Raw genomic sequence first — 13,627 nt, forward strand, 5'->3', positions numbered from 1 at the left:
AGCACTGCGACCTCATTCTTCAGATTCAAGTACTGTCAAAGAATTCATTCTGTCTTTCGTCAGCTCTAATGCTGCAAGTTGAGTAACTAAGGAGAGGAGAAGAAAAGTACTTCAATTCTCTTCCCTCATATATGTATGGCAACAGAGGAGTTATCTTTATAAAAGAAATAAAGGTAGACCTACATCCTACACCCCTCACTGCTCTAGTGAATGAGGAATATACATAAATTTCACAACCGCCATCCATCTGATGTCAAACTAAAGGAGGCTGCAATACAGTTCCTGAACCCTCACTCATCAACAATTAGGAAACAAAACCCCCTTGCCTGATTTCAGGAACAAATGTATCACTATTTTTTAGTACATAAAACTAAATTCAACAGTGAAGGTCCCTGAGCTCTGTAATTCATTAGATATGAATGCTGAACTAAATGGCAAGCAGCAGTAAATACATGAAAATATATTCAGTACCAAATATTTATACAGAATAATACATAATAGTATTAAAATATTTTTAGTATCTAATTGGATAAAAGCTTCAGGTTACTAACATGCACATTCATCTTTCATGCTGATGGAGTTTCCAGCTTGCTAAGTACCTAACATTACTGCGATGTAAAAAAGAGAAGGACCCGTAAAATTATTTCAGTTCTTCCATGAGCCATAAAGTACATAAGGTTTTCATTGTTGAAATAAACTGAAGATTCACGTGCTTGTAGCTTCCACAGCAAATGAAACTCCAGAAATCACATTCTCAGTAAAGCCAGGAAAGGAAAAGGAACAAAGCAGTAATGGACTTACCAGATAAAAAGAAAAAGGAGGCTGAGAATCCTGCATATAATCTTTGCCCCTTCCCTTTTTCGCTCTGCTCAGTAGCAGCACCTGGCACAACACCTATTCTTTTTTACATGGCAAGAGCATACCACTTCAGAGCCACTTTTAATATTGCAGCTGTTGGGTACTAAGGAAGCCAGAGAAGATTCTGTATGAAAACCTACTTTGAGTATTGTGAGGAGCTTGGTAATTACAACTGCAATACACTCTAATTGAAAAATTTTAATTGCAGATGTACAGGCAAAAAAAATACCCATCCAATTCGTATCCTGGGATACAAACTAATACCAAAGCATAATTTTTAATTAATTAATTTCTCCAAAGTCCTTTTCCCTAGTCAATACTCACTCACCTCTGTTATCACTCACCACTGATCCTACTGAAGTTTGAAAGAACATAATGATGATGGTTAACTTTTAAAACCAACATTTCTGTGCACGCTTCATGGAGAAAAATAAATCTTTCACATAGAAATAGTCATACTGAAAAGTAAGTTGGAAATAAATGACAACATAAAATATAATCCAAATGAAATATTAATGGTAAAATGATGATGATATGTTATGGTTTTATACATTAATGCTATGTCATACTGCTTTGCTTTACCAGTCAATGCAAGCTGATGCTGCTCAGCAAATTTTAACAATTTAGTTAATAATACACAAAATAGGGTAAACTTTAATTTGATATCAAGCCTTCCTCATTTTCATAATGTAAATAAACTGGGAATACAAAATTATGAAAATTCTGCTTTCTCTAGTGGCATTTCTATTAGGCATTAACCCCAGCAATTCTCACCTTGCTTTATGTATTGTAAGCAGTAGAACAGTTCCTGAATTTCTGATGCCCTAAGTAGAACTTTGTTTATATCCTATTCCCTCACATTAAAAACATTTACAGTAGTCCAAATTTTAATATGCATTCCCAATTCAAAATCTACCTGCTACTGATTATAGGAACACCTTTAAAAACGAGAGAAATTTTAATTCAATTTCTGAAAGAAAAAATATATATATTTCTTAGATTTATTAATCCTACCTTTTCCAAGAGAAAATCCCTCTGGGGATGAGAATCTATCTTCCAGAAATATTTGGTACTCCAGATCACGGTAACCTGAACAACATCCTTCAATATTCCTCTCCCTAGTTTTACCTCTTCTAAATGGAATTATATATATTTTTGTAAGAGAATTTCTGACTCATTTCCTTAATAAGATTGAATCTCATTCCCTTATTTCATCTCATCTTCCAAAGTATTTTGTAAGATGTTGTGCACAGCAGTATGACTAGCATATGCGCCTAGTACCAAACTCAGCAGAGCAACTAAAAACTTTGCAGATGACTGCTATACTGCAGTCACTTCTATGAAGACAAGACTTATTCACCTGCTGAAGTTGTGCTTTTGAGATGCGAATGACAGGGGGAAACTTGTTGCCACAGGGAATGACAGGAAGCTGCCTACGACCAGTTGAGCGGGAGGAAGAGGAGTGGCTCTCAGCTGAGTGACTCCTTGGTAAACCAGCCTCTTTCAGAGGGTCCGGGTGGATGGACAGATAGGCTATAGGGCTCATAGTGCGGAGGATGGGACTTGAAATTCTTGGAGTGGAGAAATGCAGCATATGAGATGAGTTGAGCTGTGAGAACATGGTAGGGAAAAAATAAGTTTCAGAAATCAATATTGTAGTAATGCTTGCTTCTGTCCTGAATATATGCATTTTCTTAGACGACCACATTGCAAACTCCTTCACAGGGTAAAAGCTAATATATTAAGAGGGGTTTATTTTGTTTTTTGTTGTTGTTGTTGTTGTTGTTGTTGTTTTTGAAGTCTAATCATCATATTTTCCATCAATTTTAAAAAATTTGACATCCAAGTCTGAAGCAAACATCCTTTCTCCTGCTGGCTCCTGTCATTCAGTCAGTCAGAACCTAGGGCACATTTAATAAACTAAGACAGTCTGTTCCAAGAACACCATGTAGAGAGGCTAGCTGATTTTTGGCTGGTCCTCACAAATGCTTAGCATATCCATTCAACAGTGTTGTTTTCTGTGATGACTATAATTTTAGCATATGCACCTACTGCATGCTTTACAAACATGACTGTATAACTACAGCGATAACAGCGTATATTAAGAACCATAGCTGATGGGATTAATCAGTAAAATTAGCACTAAACAATTCTGATGAAAATTCCCAAACATGGAATTGAATTTGCAGGATACACAGGCCTGGAGTTTTGTTTAATCCTGTACCATATCACTCAAGCATTTAGAAAAGAGCAAAAACAACAGAAAGGGTAACGTCGTGTTCCAAAGTACTAATTTTAAAGAAAGTACATTTTCAAATTGGTTACTGATGATTCTAATAAATCTATAGCTTTGATGCACAACTCTGAAGCCAACTGATCCCTTCCACGGCCTTTGCCTGTGTTGAATAAGTGGCAACGCACCTGAATATCTGTAAATAAGATTATTGTTTATGGCTTATGAGGTTTTGCTCCAATTATATTTGGACAAATCCATGAAGAGTAGAGATATGGAAACTTTTTGCAAGCTATACAAACATGATTTTCCTGCTGTGATATTTGCAATGCTAACCTGTATTCCTTGGAAACAGAGAGCACCTGTCAAGCATTTCAGTTTCCAAGGAAAAGGTATTTCCACTTGTGTCAGTCCTAAAATTCCCTTACTGCATATCTATCTTTCAACTGAAGGAAAAAAAAATTATTTCCAGTGTCTCATAAAAACAGAAATTGAGAATATAAAGTGTATGAACACTACAGACTAACAACTCTGAAATAAATGAAAGTTTAAGAGCTGTTTTATTGATTTAACATAACTCCATGTATAAAATGCTAATTTCAGCAGTATTTCTAAGTAACAAAAATAAGCGGATTCACACAGTCAAACTTCTTCCATAACCATGCATATTTATATCTGGTACTAGGTTGCCAAGAAAATGCAACCAGAGTAAACTGTTGTCTAATTTAAACTGACGTTGAAACAGGCATTAGCTGATAAAAATTTGATTACTTTGATTTGATTACTTTAACACCATTGTTGGTTTTTTTTGCTGAAAAGCAAGAGGATACAAAGTGCTGCTCCAATATAAATTCCTGAATAGTCTAGATCACTTCAAATTCTTTTGACAAATTAACTTAACACCAGCTGATGTTACTGTAAATCAGGTACTGCCTGTCCTGCTGAAGCCAAAGTCTGCATAAAGCCAACATGAAATCATACAGTCAGCACATACATACCAGCATGCTATGAGTAATTCATCAGAAATGTGACTGTGTGCCCATGACTGAGCCAGATCAAACTGGTATTTACTGGGTAATCTGTTCTGTATTATAACTGCAGAACCATGACCAATAACAAGGAGATTACCTCTTTACATACATGCTTTTCCACAGATGATAGCATAACTTGTTGTAGTTTTTTTAAGCCTAAAACTTGCTAATCACCAAACCAATAACTTACATATTTTTTTCTTTTTTTTTCTTTTTTCTTTTTTTTTTTTTTGAGATTTCAGATTTCCTCAGATTTCCTTCTTGAACTGCTACAATCTCACATTCTTATTAGGAGTGCTGATGACTGTGTGAAACTATTAAATGATACTATCACCAATAACAGAAAATCCACGTTTACACACGATATCCTGAAAAGGATTTATCTGCAAATGGAAGGACTACAAATGAGCTATTTCTTTCCCTCAGGAGAAAATAAAATTGAGGGGGGAGAAGAAACCTTCAGCTTCCTATACAGAAACACCCTTGATACTACTTAAAAATATTTCATTCATTCACTTATGGTAAAATTAAAGTGTGTGCTTGCATATTTAAAAAAAGAAACTATCAGAATTCTCAAACTCAGAATAAGCTCAAAGAACTTAATTCATCATACCTTCTCCTAAGTGATAATGTGATAAGGTCACTAGAAATCCATATGGGAGGTATATTAATATGCATGATGATTATGATGACTGACATGTTCTATGGTTTCAAGCCATTTGAAATGAGTAATCTGTGCAGTAATTATGCCAACATACTATACCACTGAAATTTCAACATCTATTCTTAACCCCTCTTAGTAACACTTCTTTTAAGTCATTTGATATATGGTCCCAAACTTACATTCTTGGATCCAATCTCTTAGTAACAGATTTAAACATAATTAAAATTAGCAGAAGAGTAAAACAGGACCCTTTGCACATTATTTGTATTGGTTGTCAGGAAGGAACTATCTAGATAAAACTACTGAAGAAAAACATTTGATTCTGATTAAGATTGTTACAGTTTCATAAACACAGCATCAACTTCACTATTAAAATTATGCAAAGTCTTTCAAAGCATTTTTATTATTGGAATCATATTGTCTTGAGCATTTCACATTGGTGTCATATAACTGTACTCTGCTCACCAATTTGGATTTGTGGTCCAGCGTACATTAGGATGCATTTGCTAAGCCAAATCATACAGTGTGAGACAAATTTTTAGGGGCCATAATAGGCTCTACTGCAGGGTTGTGGTACTTGTCAGAGTTATCTTTGTGTCAGTTCAAAGGAGACTCTTTTATCTCAATATTATGGCTTTGGCAGCAGTTGTTGTACACAATGAGAGGTAATAAAACCAACCAGCAGGCAGAGTACAGCCTCTTCAGGCTATTACCTTCTCCCATAATTGTATCCCTTGCTTTGAACTGCACTGGCAGTAGCAAGTAGAGCCCTAAGAGATAAATGGTGGACAGATAAGTCTGCTGTAAAGAAAAAAAATACTGATGGCATTACAGAAAAAATACAGCATCAACATGACATTTACCTTGAACTATTATCTTCAGTCAACTTTAATTTACTATTGTAGGGGATGTCATATTAAGGAGATTACTCTATTTAAGAAAAGTACGATTAGTTCAACCACAAAACTGCTTTAAAAAAAATAATCCATAGCACCTTTCAGACATGGCATAACAGATATTTTGAAGATTAGGGCAGTCCGTCCTGCCTGTTTTAAATAGCATTTCATGCCACCTCTACACAGATGTACATGAAGCACAGGTCCTTGAGGAAAGCATAGTCTTTCACATAACTTGGCTCACTTCTAGAACTGGTGTTACTCTAGAGAGTTCAGCTACCTTTTCCAACTTACCTTTGCAACAAAGACCGTAGCACAGTACTTTACACATTCATTGTGATTTTATGTTTATGTATGACAAATATAATATCAACTTATACGCGTAACACTCATTGATTAGAAACCTCTGCACAAATAGATTCTTAATATGTTTTAACTGAGGCAAATTCCGTGGATCATGCCTGCAGAACCAAGTCCACGGGAGAAAGTAAATACTCATATAACAAAACATGGAAGATTATTCCTCAAGAATCAAGTTTCATTTCTAATGAACCTATGAATTTCTGCTACACTACTGTATTTGATTTACTGCTTTTTCACTTATTATCTCCTCACATAATTCTGAACAAAGAGAGGTTTAATAAAACAGCGAGTGTTTCTCTTACCGGAGTGAGTGCTCCTTCTGCTTGAGCTTCCATAGGACTCGTAGGGGTGGCTGCAAGGAGCTGTCCAGCAGCTCCAGTCAGAAGTTCCAATTTATCTGTAAGCTGTTCAGAAGAAGCAGGATGGCACTCCATGGCTAGAAGAAACTCCACCCCTGAGGTTTGATTCTTGGCATGGACACTGTTTTCTGCCCAACCTCCCTGTCTGGGCTGCTCTTCTTGAGGGGACTCCTCTAGAACTTGTAGTACCTCTGGCTCTTCATCTGAGGGACTTCCAGTCGTTTTGTGCCCTAAAACTTCATTTGTCCTGAAATCCTGCAAGTCCCGTTCCTTATCTATTATCACCCATTCCTTAGAATCAATCTCCTGCCTGCAGGAACTTAAGTTGACAGCTACAAATCCATTGCCAACAACACCATCAGCTTGTTCTGGAGAACCAGCTGACACAGGTTTTGAAGCATCTGGAAGATATTCTTCATCATAGTGCCAAACATGGTCCATGCGGGAAGCCACAGGAGCAGGAACGAGTGATTTCTGAGGAAGAGGAGGAACAGCAGCAACTGCAGTCTCTGCTGCAGCATTCAAGTCTTTCTGCCTCTTCTCCAAACTTAAGAAAAGAAATCAATATTTGAATTAGTTACAAATGACGTAAGCTACATTTGACATTTTTTTCAGTAGATGAAAACTAGATTTATATAAAAAATTGTCGTATTTTAGAAAAATCTATAATGGTTGAAAGAGTCACAACTTGAGGCAATTCCATAACTTAAACCAAAGAGAAGAGAAACAAATATAGAGAAGAAAATTATTTCACTGTGATGTTTATTAACCACTTCTTAAAAAAATGACTGATGGCAAGTAAAAATGGTTGGATGGTCTTACAAATTTGCACATATATTATCAGTGCAATTAGCCTGAGAGAATGGTAGAGAGACTCATGAGTGATTGACAACTCGGTGTTCTGGTTACCACCTGTATTTAAGCTATGCTGCAAAGAATACAAGTGGAACAGAAGAAACAGAATTCTCCAATGACAGAAGATGATTTCAAAATTGATTTTCCTGTTTTTTTGATTGATTCCCTATTTATGCTTTGCTTAACTTGCTTTAAACAAATTCAAATTCCTAATCTTGTATTATGTATTTAGAAGGATTTTGCCACTGTCAACACTTCATCTGTCTTCTACTGTGTGCCACCTCAGCCACTGCCTCTCAGACAGATTGCAGCGTGTCTTTCTTTATTTTCCTTTATTTTTTCTACATAAGGGCAAATTGATTTAATCAGCTCTGATATACTTTCCCTTCCTCTACCATCAAATTCCATTTTAAGACCTTTGTTTTCTAACAGTTTTGGGTTTTTTTTTTAATGTTGGTTCAACATTTTTGAGTAAAAACAAATCTGCTACATGCGAATAGACTTCTGACTGGACTTTGTTAAAAAAAAAAAAAAAGCCAAAAACCTCAGCTTCTTGTAAGCTGTCCTTCTCACCTCCTAGCAACCAGTCCCACGTTAGCTCTACTGAGCACTTGACGTCATCATTCTTATTTAGGATGAGTAGTACTGACTGTCAAATGTCAAGACCATTCAAGTGAAGAAAAGTTAATAAACACCATCCTGAAATAAAAGTTTTTTTCCCGAAAATCTGACCTTAGCTCTATACTAGCATTAATCTTTTCTTCTTCTTTTTTTTTTTTTTTTAATGAAGACTAGGTAAAGTGGCAACATCAATAAATTGAGCTATGTTATGTTATATACTGTTTGCTGTAGCTTGCATCAGCAAATAGATTTTGGATTTTCACGAAGTGCTGTAAATTGATAGAGTAATAGTGGAGAGATTATATCATAATCATATATAACAACATATTCTGAAACAATCTAAGCATAAAAATAAAATAGAAATAATTTCTTTACCAGTTCTCAAGAAATTTATCAGTGTCTGGCTTTGATTCCAACATCAGACGCTTCTCAAGTTCAAAGCTGTGAATTGAACGTAACTTTCGAACCAGTGGGACATCTCTGTCCAGCGGGGTAGTCTCTGAGCGGACACGAACTGGAGAACCTAGACTTGGCGCATTAAGCATTCCATTCACAGGTCCATGGCTGTTTTCCTCCTCTGTGGCAGCCTGGGCAAAAAGCAAAGTAAAAGCATAACACACTAGGAATGGCAAAACAGAGGAAGATACAGTATTGTATGGTGAATACCATCCAGGATTTTACCCCCGATAAGCCAATTTGTATTTGGAATGTTCCTTAAGCTCACACCATATTTAAGGTAGTTTAGACATGCTCTTCAGCATGTACCCACAACAGCCAGAAAAGGTCTAGTAACATACCAGTACACATACACAATAGCTCTGGGCAAGTCTGAAAACAAGAGTGTAAAAAAAATTAGTAATGTACTTAAAATTACACTGATTTTTCATACCCATCTCTAAAATTTTCCTCAACAGCAGTTTGAAACCAGGCATTTAGAAACATCTTCAGTCTCCTTCAAAGCCAACAACTCTTATTACAGAAAAGTTAGTTTCCAACCTGTCTTTATGATCCTCAACCCAGAACTATATTTTAGTCCAACTGCATTCTATCTTGTATACAAGCTGGACACAATTTGAAGCTTGGAAATCATGACTGTCCTTAATTTCAACAGGTGCAACTAACAAAAATTGCATTTGTTTAAATCAGAGCAATTGGCTTTCTCCCTCTTTGGCAAAAATAAAGAATAATAAAAACAAAAAACAAAAAATAATAAATTCAGCAACTCTGAAAATAGGCATCATGTCTTATGGTCTACCACAATACATTTTTTTCTAGAAACAAGAAGCAATGGTGTGAAAATTAGACACCTTTCTATCTAAAGAACACTTCAGTAATACATGCCTATTGAGCTGTTTAAAACATTTTTATATCAAGAAAAAGAGCTACATTTTCTGAATATGAAGTCTAGTGATTGTGTCTGAAAATATGAAATGCTGTGATTGCAAACAAGGGAGATGGGAACTACTTCTGAGAGACCACATTTAGAACTTAAGAAACTTTCTCTCCAAAAGATTAGCCCATTAATCTCTTTGCATCAGTAGAAAGGTATCATATCTTATGGAAACAAAAAACACCATATGAAATAAAAGGATACCACCAATCATGCTTAATCTTAATTTGTCACTTGAAAAATAATAAGTACTACTAAAACATTTTTTTTATTTTCTGCATCTAAACTCTACTCATGCAAAATACAGAAAAATATGCTTTGGTTTCACTCACTGAGCAAGAATTGAAATCATATCTGAAGAACATGAATATGATGGTCACGTTAACTAATGATACCAATAACATTATGAACTATGTCACTCTCATAGTAACTATTTTCTCAGAATAAATTAAAAAGAGTCTCAAGTTTAAAATTATCAGCAAATTATTCATCATAAAGACCAAAAAAAGCCCAAAAGCTTGTCTACTTTTTCTAGTATATAGGTTGGTCTATTAAAATGTGTAAACTCTACCATGAATCTTGTTTTCTTAGACTACTCTGAGTAATTCATACTAGCATGACTTTATTATTAATCATATTTTATGTGTACCATGAGGACAGGAAGCTGTTTGTAAATCTTCACAATACAGATTTGTAAATACCTTACAGATTCCTAGTTTTATTTTGTTTCTGTTTGCATCCATTTCTTCCCAAACATCTTTTTCCTGAGTACGCTGATGCCCAGGGGACCCAGGCAGCTTCTCTGGTGAGACACCAACTGGAATACCATTCTCTCCATCACTGAGCTGTTCATCAGGAAATACTTCATCTGTGTTTTCTCGCAGCAAATCTCCTGGAATAGGAGTGGCATTGGCAATTCTAGAAAAGTGAAGAAATATTGGAAAAGTGAAAAAACTTAATCATGTGAAAAACACTTAAAAGCTGCTTCTTGAACATTTTCAAAATAATTTCTGAAGAAAAAATGTTAGAGATCTTATCTATTACAGAGCACTGAATAAATACTGTTTCCTTCTATCACCAGATGAAAATCCGCTGTAAATACTGTTCAGTTGGTAAACATTTGGGTTTTTTTGTGTGTGTGTGTGTTTTTTTGTTTGTTTGTTTGTTTTTAAATGGACTTCAATGGTTGCTTAGTATCTGCATATAACAATTCATATCAACTAGAATAATTTTCTCCTCTTGGTACTTTCTGGAATAGGAATGGACTATAAAGTCCTTCATATTGGTTGCACTGCAGAAATCAACAAGGATCTTTGATTGATAAATAAACCAGGATGTTTTGATAGAATACTAATGTCTTACTTTTTATACTGTACAGAAATACACCGAACAAATGGTAGTATGTAAAAAGTTGTAAACTAGATTTATCACCTCAGAAAGTATAGTACCTAACTTCAGTGACTAGTCCTGATGAAAGACAAATGCTAACAAGTGCCATTTACTAAATTCTAATCTTTTCACTTATTCCCTCCAGTGTCTATTTTAATTAATAGGAGAGCTATGTTTGGACTGATAGTTCAAAAACAGTTTGACAAATCTGACTGTTCAAAGAATAATGAAGATAACAGTTAAGTTTGAAAATATCTTACATATGCACATAATTCACGTGTATGAAAGTAATAAATTCCCTCTCAAACTAGTATCATTTTAACCATAGCCCAGTCAATAATTACTTGATAGGTTCCAATGATTCTATTCAAATGTGGGTTTTTGTTTTTTTTTTAAAAGCATGTGTTTAAAAACCACACCTGGTGCAAATCCATGTGTTTATTTAGCTAGAATAGCTTTATTTAACACAGTATAAAGATAAGACAATTTCAGCTTTTTACTAAAAAACTATTGATATAAGTTTTGTCTCTTCTCAGATTCAATAATTGTTTCCATTCCATCAGTATTAATTTCAGTGATCATACACAATGTACATACATACATACCCAATTGCAGCTGGAGTAAGACGAGTGTGTAACTGAGGTGTGGTTGAAGTTGTCGTTGTTGTCAGAGAGCCATCAGTTCCACTTTTCTCCCAGTCAAAAGGATCACTTTCAATAACCCCAAAGGTTTTCATGCTGTTATCAAACACAGACATGAGGAGCTAAAAATGAAGGAAAAAGTTAATTAGCTTAATTTTTGTTACAGAGATCAAACAATTTAGAAATATCTTCCAATAATAATTAAGCATACTCCTTCTTCACAATTATGAGTGACAATTTTCCAGGAATATATATTTATCATTTATCACTTTTCCAGTGTTTCAAATGTAAGATATGCAGACTTCTGTTTTATATTAAAAACAAAAAAGCAAGAAAAAACAACCAAATCCTCTGTGTTTCTAGCAGAAAAGAGAGGCAAAAAGGCAGAAATGTGCACACAGGCATGACTAAGTTGCTGCAGAATAGGAGTCACAGCTTTCCAAGAAGAGGATGAAAGAATATATTCGGCAAGATCATTAAATGCTAGGAAATTAAACAGGAGTACATATGAAGAATACCAATTCACTATTTTATATACTTCTTTTATTTAATACCATGCATCATTTATATTATCCAATGCTGACATCCATACCACAGAAAAGCCACACAGGGAAGCTTTCCACTCTGATTTTATGATATGAAAATTCATCTAGGCCAATTTGTGTCTATGAGAGAGAAAGAAATTACATCTACTTTCCTCTTGCTTTGGAAAACTTCTGTCTCATTCCAGTAACTGTTGGGAAGGCTGTGTCCATATCACATCATCTCCTGCTTCAAAACATTTTGACAAATTATACTTTTTTCCTAAAAGCTAAAACTCTTGTTTTCATTCTTTCTTCAGAACAAGGCTGCTGGAAATTTCTCTCCCTCCTTTAAAAACACCTACTTTTTCTAACTTAAAATGGATGGGAAGTTTGGATCATTTTTCTTGCACAAAATGCATTCATTTTATCCTTACTCTTAAGAACTCTCAAAATACTATCCATCTCTGTAAATTCCAAAACCCTACTGAACTGCACAAAGTCATAATTCACTCAGTCCGATTCACACTCTCCTTTATTCTATTCTTCCTGTACCTTCAGCACTCTCTCAAATAATTTTAGACATCATTCTCCTTTAAGTCTTTTCTATAATTTCTGCTATAATGCAAATACAAATGCCATTTTCAACATACTAGTATAAAACAGTTATATTTTTGAGTTTTATTTTTTTGTTAAAACATGGATCAACAGCGAGTGACTAAAAACATACCACTTTATCACCAATCAGAGGCTGCCCATATCAGCAAGCAATACTCTCTTCAACAAAGAAAAATGACTATTTAGTTTTCTAGCGATCTCTGTATTCTGATTCAGTGGGGGGGGGGGGGAAGAAAAAAGCATGTATTCATGTCATGATCCAGCTGTACGCATCAAGGGTGCTGAGCAAAAGATTTCTGAAAATTGCCTGAGTGATTATCACTATAAAACAATCCCATCAATTTAAGTTAAAGAGCACTCAGTGGAGCCTAGAATATGAGCATAGCATTCAAACCTAACAGATCACTGACTGCAAAGCAACTGACAATTATTTTTAGAAACCTAACTGCCTTACAGTTCCAAAATGGGGGAAAAAAATAACATCTTTGAACTGTATCCATAGTCACTAGAAACATAGAAAAGTCTGAGGTGGAGGGGACCCATAAGGAGCATTGATTCCAACTCCAGGCTCCACACAGGACCCCCAGAATTCAAACCATGTTTCTGAGAGCATTGTCCAACTCCTTAAATTCTGGCAGGCCTGGTGTTGTGACCTGGGGAGCCTGTGCCAGGGCCCGACCACCCTTCGGTGAAGAACTTTCTCTGAACACCCAACCTGATCGACCTCTGACACAGCTCCATGTCATTCCCTCAGGTTCTGCCACTGTCAACAGAGAACAGAGCTCAGCACTGCCCATCTGCTCCCTGTGAGGAGCTGTAGGCCACCATGAGGCTTCCCTCAGCCTCCTCTACTCTGGGCCGCACAAACCAAGGAACATCAGCCATTCCTCTTATGTCTTACCTTCTCAACTCTTCACCATCTTTGTATCCCTCATTTGGATGCTCTCTAATAGTTTTATGCTCTTCTTACATCATGGCAGCCAAAACTGCACACACTGCTTGAGGTGAGGCCACACCAGTGCAGAACAGAACAGTGCTGGGCCTGAAGCACCCCAGGGTACAGTGGGCCCTTTTGGCTGCCATAGCACGCTGTTAACTCCTGTCCAAATTGCCATCAACCAGAACACCCAGATCCTTTCAAAGTGGATGCTCTCCAGCCTCTCCTCCACAAGTTTGTACATACAGACA

At 35.8% G+C, this 13,627-nt stretch overlaps 1 protein-coding gene across 3 annotated transcripts in view; it reads right to left on the reverse strand.

The window, feature by feature from the left end:
* TTBK2 (tau tubulin kinase 2) overlaps window positions 1–13,627 on the reverse strand; it is an 87,807-nt gene that overhangs the window by 19,120 nt on the left and 55,060 nt on the right. For 2 of the 3 annotated variants that reach the window (XM_021403427.1, XM_021403429.1), the window contains 5 exons: window positions 11,265–11,422; window positions 9,972–10,188; window positions 8,256–8,467; window positions 6,348–6,951; window positions 2,219–2,467 (listed from right to left, as the gene is read on the reverse strand). In XM_021403427.1, coding sequence (XP_021259102.1) covers window positions 2,219–2,467; window positions 6,348–6,951; window positions 8,256–8,467; window positions 9,972–10,188; window positions 11,265–11,422 — 1,440 coding nt within the window. The remainder of the gene's footprint in view (window positions 1–2,218; window positions 2,468–6,347; window positions 6,952–8,255; window positions 8,468–9,971; window positions 10,189–11,264; window positions 11,423–13,627) is intronic. The other variant, XM_021403428.1, reaches the window with a different exon arrangement.

Source organism: Numida meleagris, chromosome 6 (genome assembly GCF_002078875.1).
Source record: "Numida meleagris isolate 19003 breed g44 Domestic line chromosome 6, NumMel1.0, whole genome shotgun sequence".
NCBI classification, from domain to species: domain Eukaryota; kingdom Metazoa; phylum Chordata; class Aves; order Galliformes; family Numididae; genus Numida; species Numida meleagris.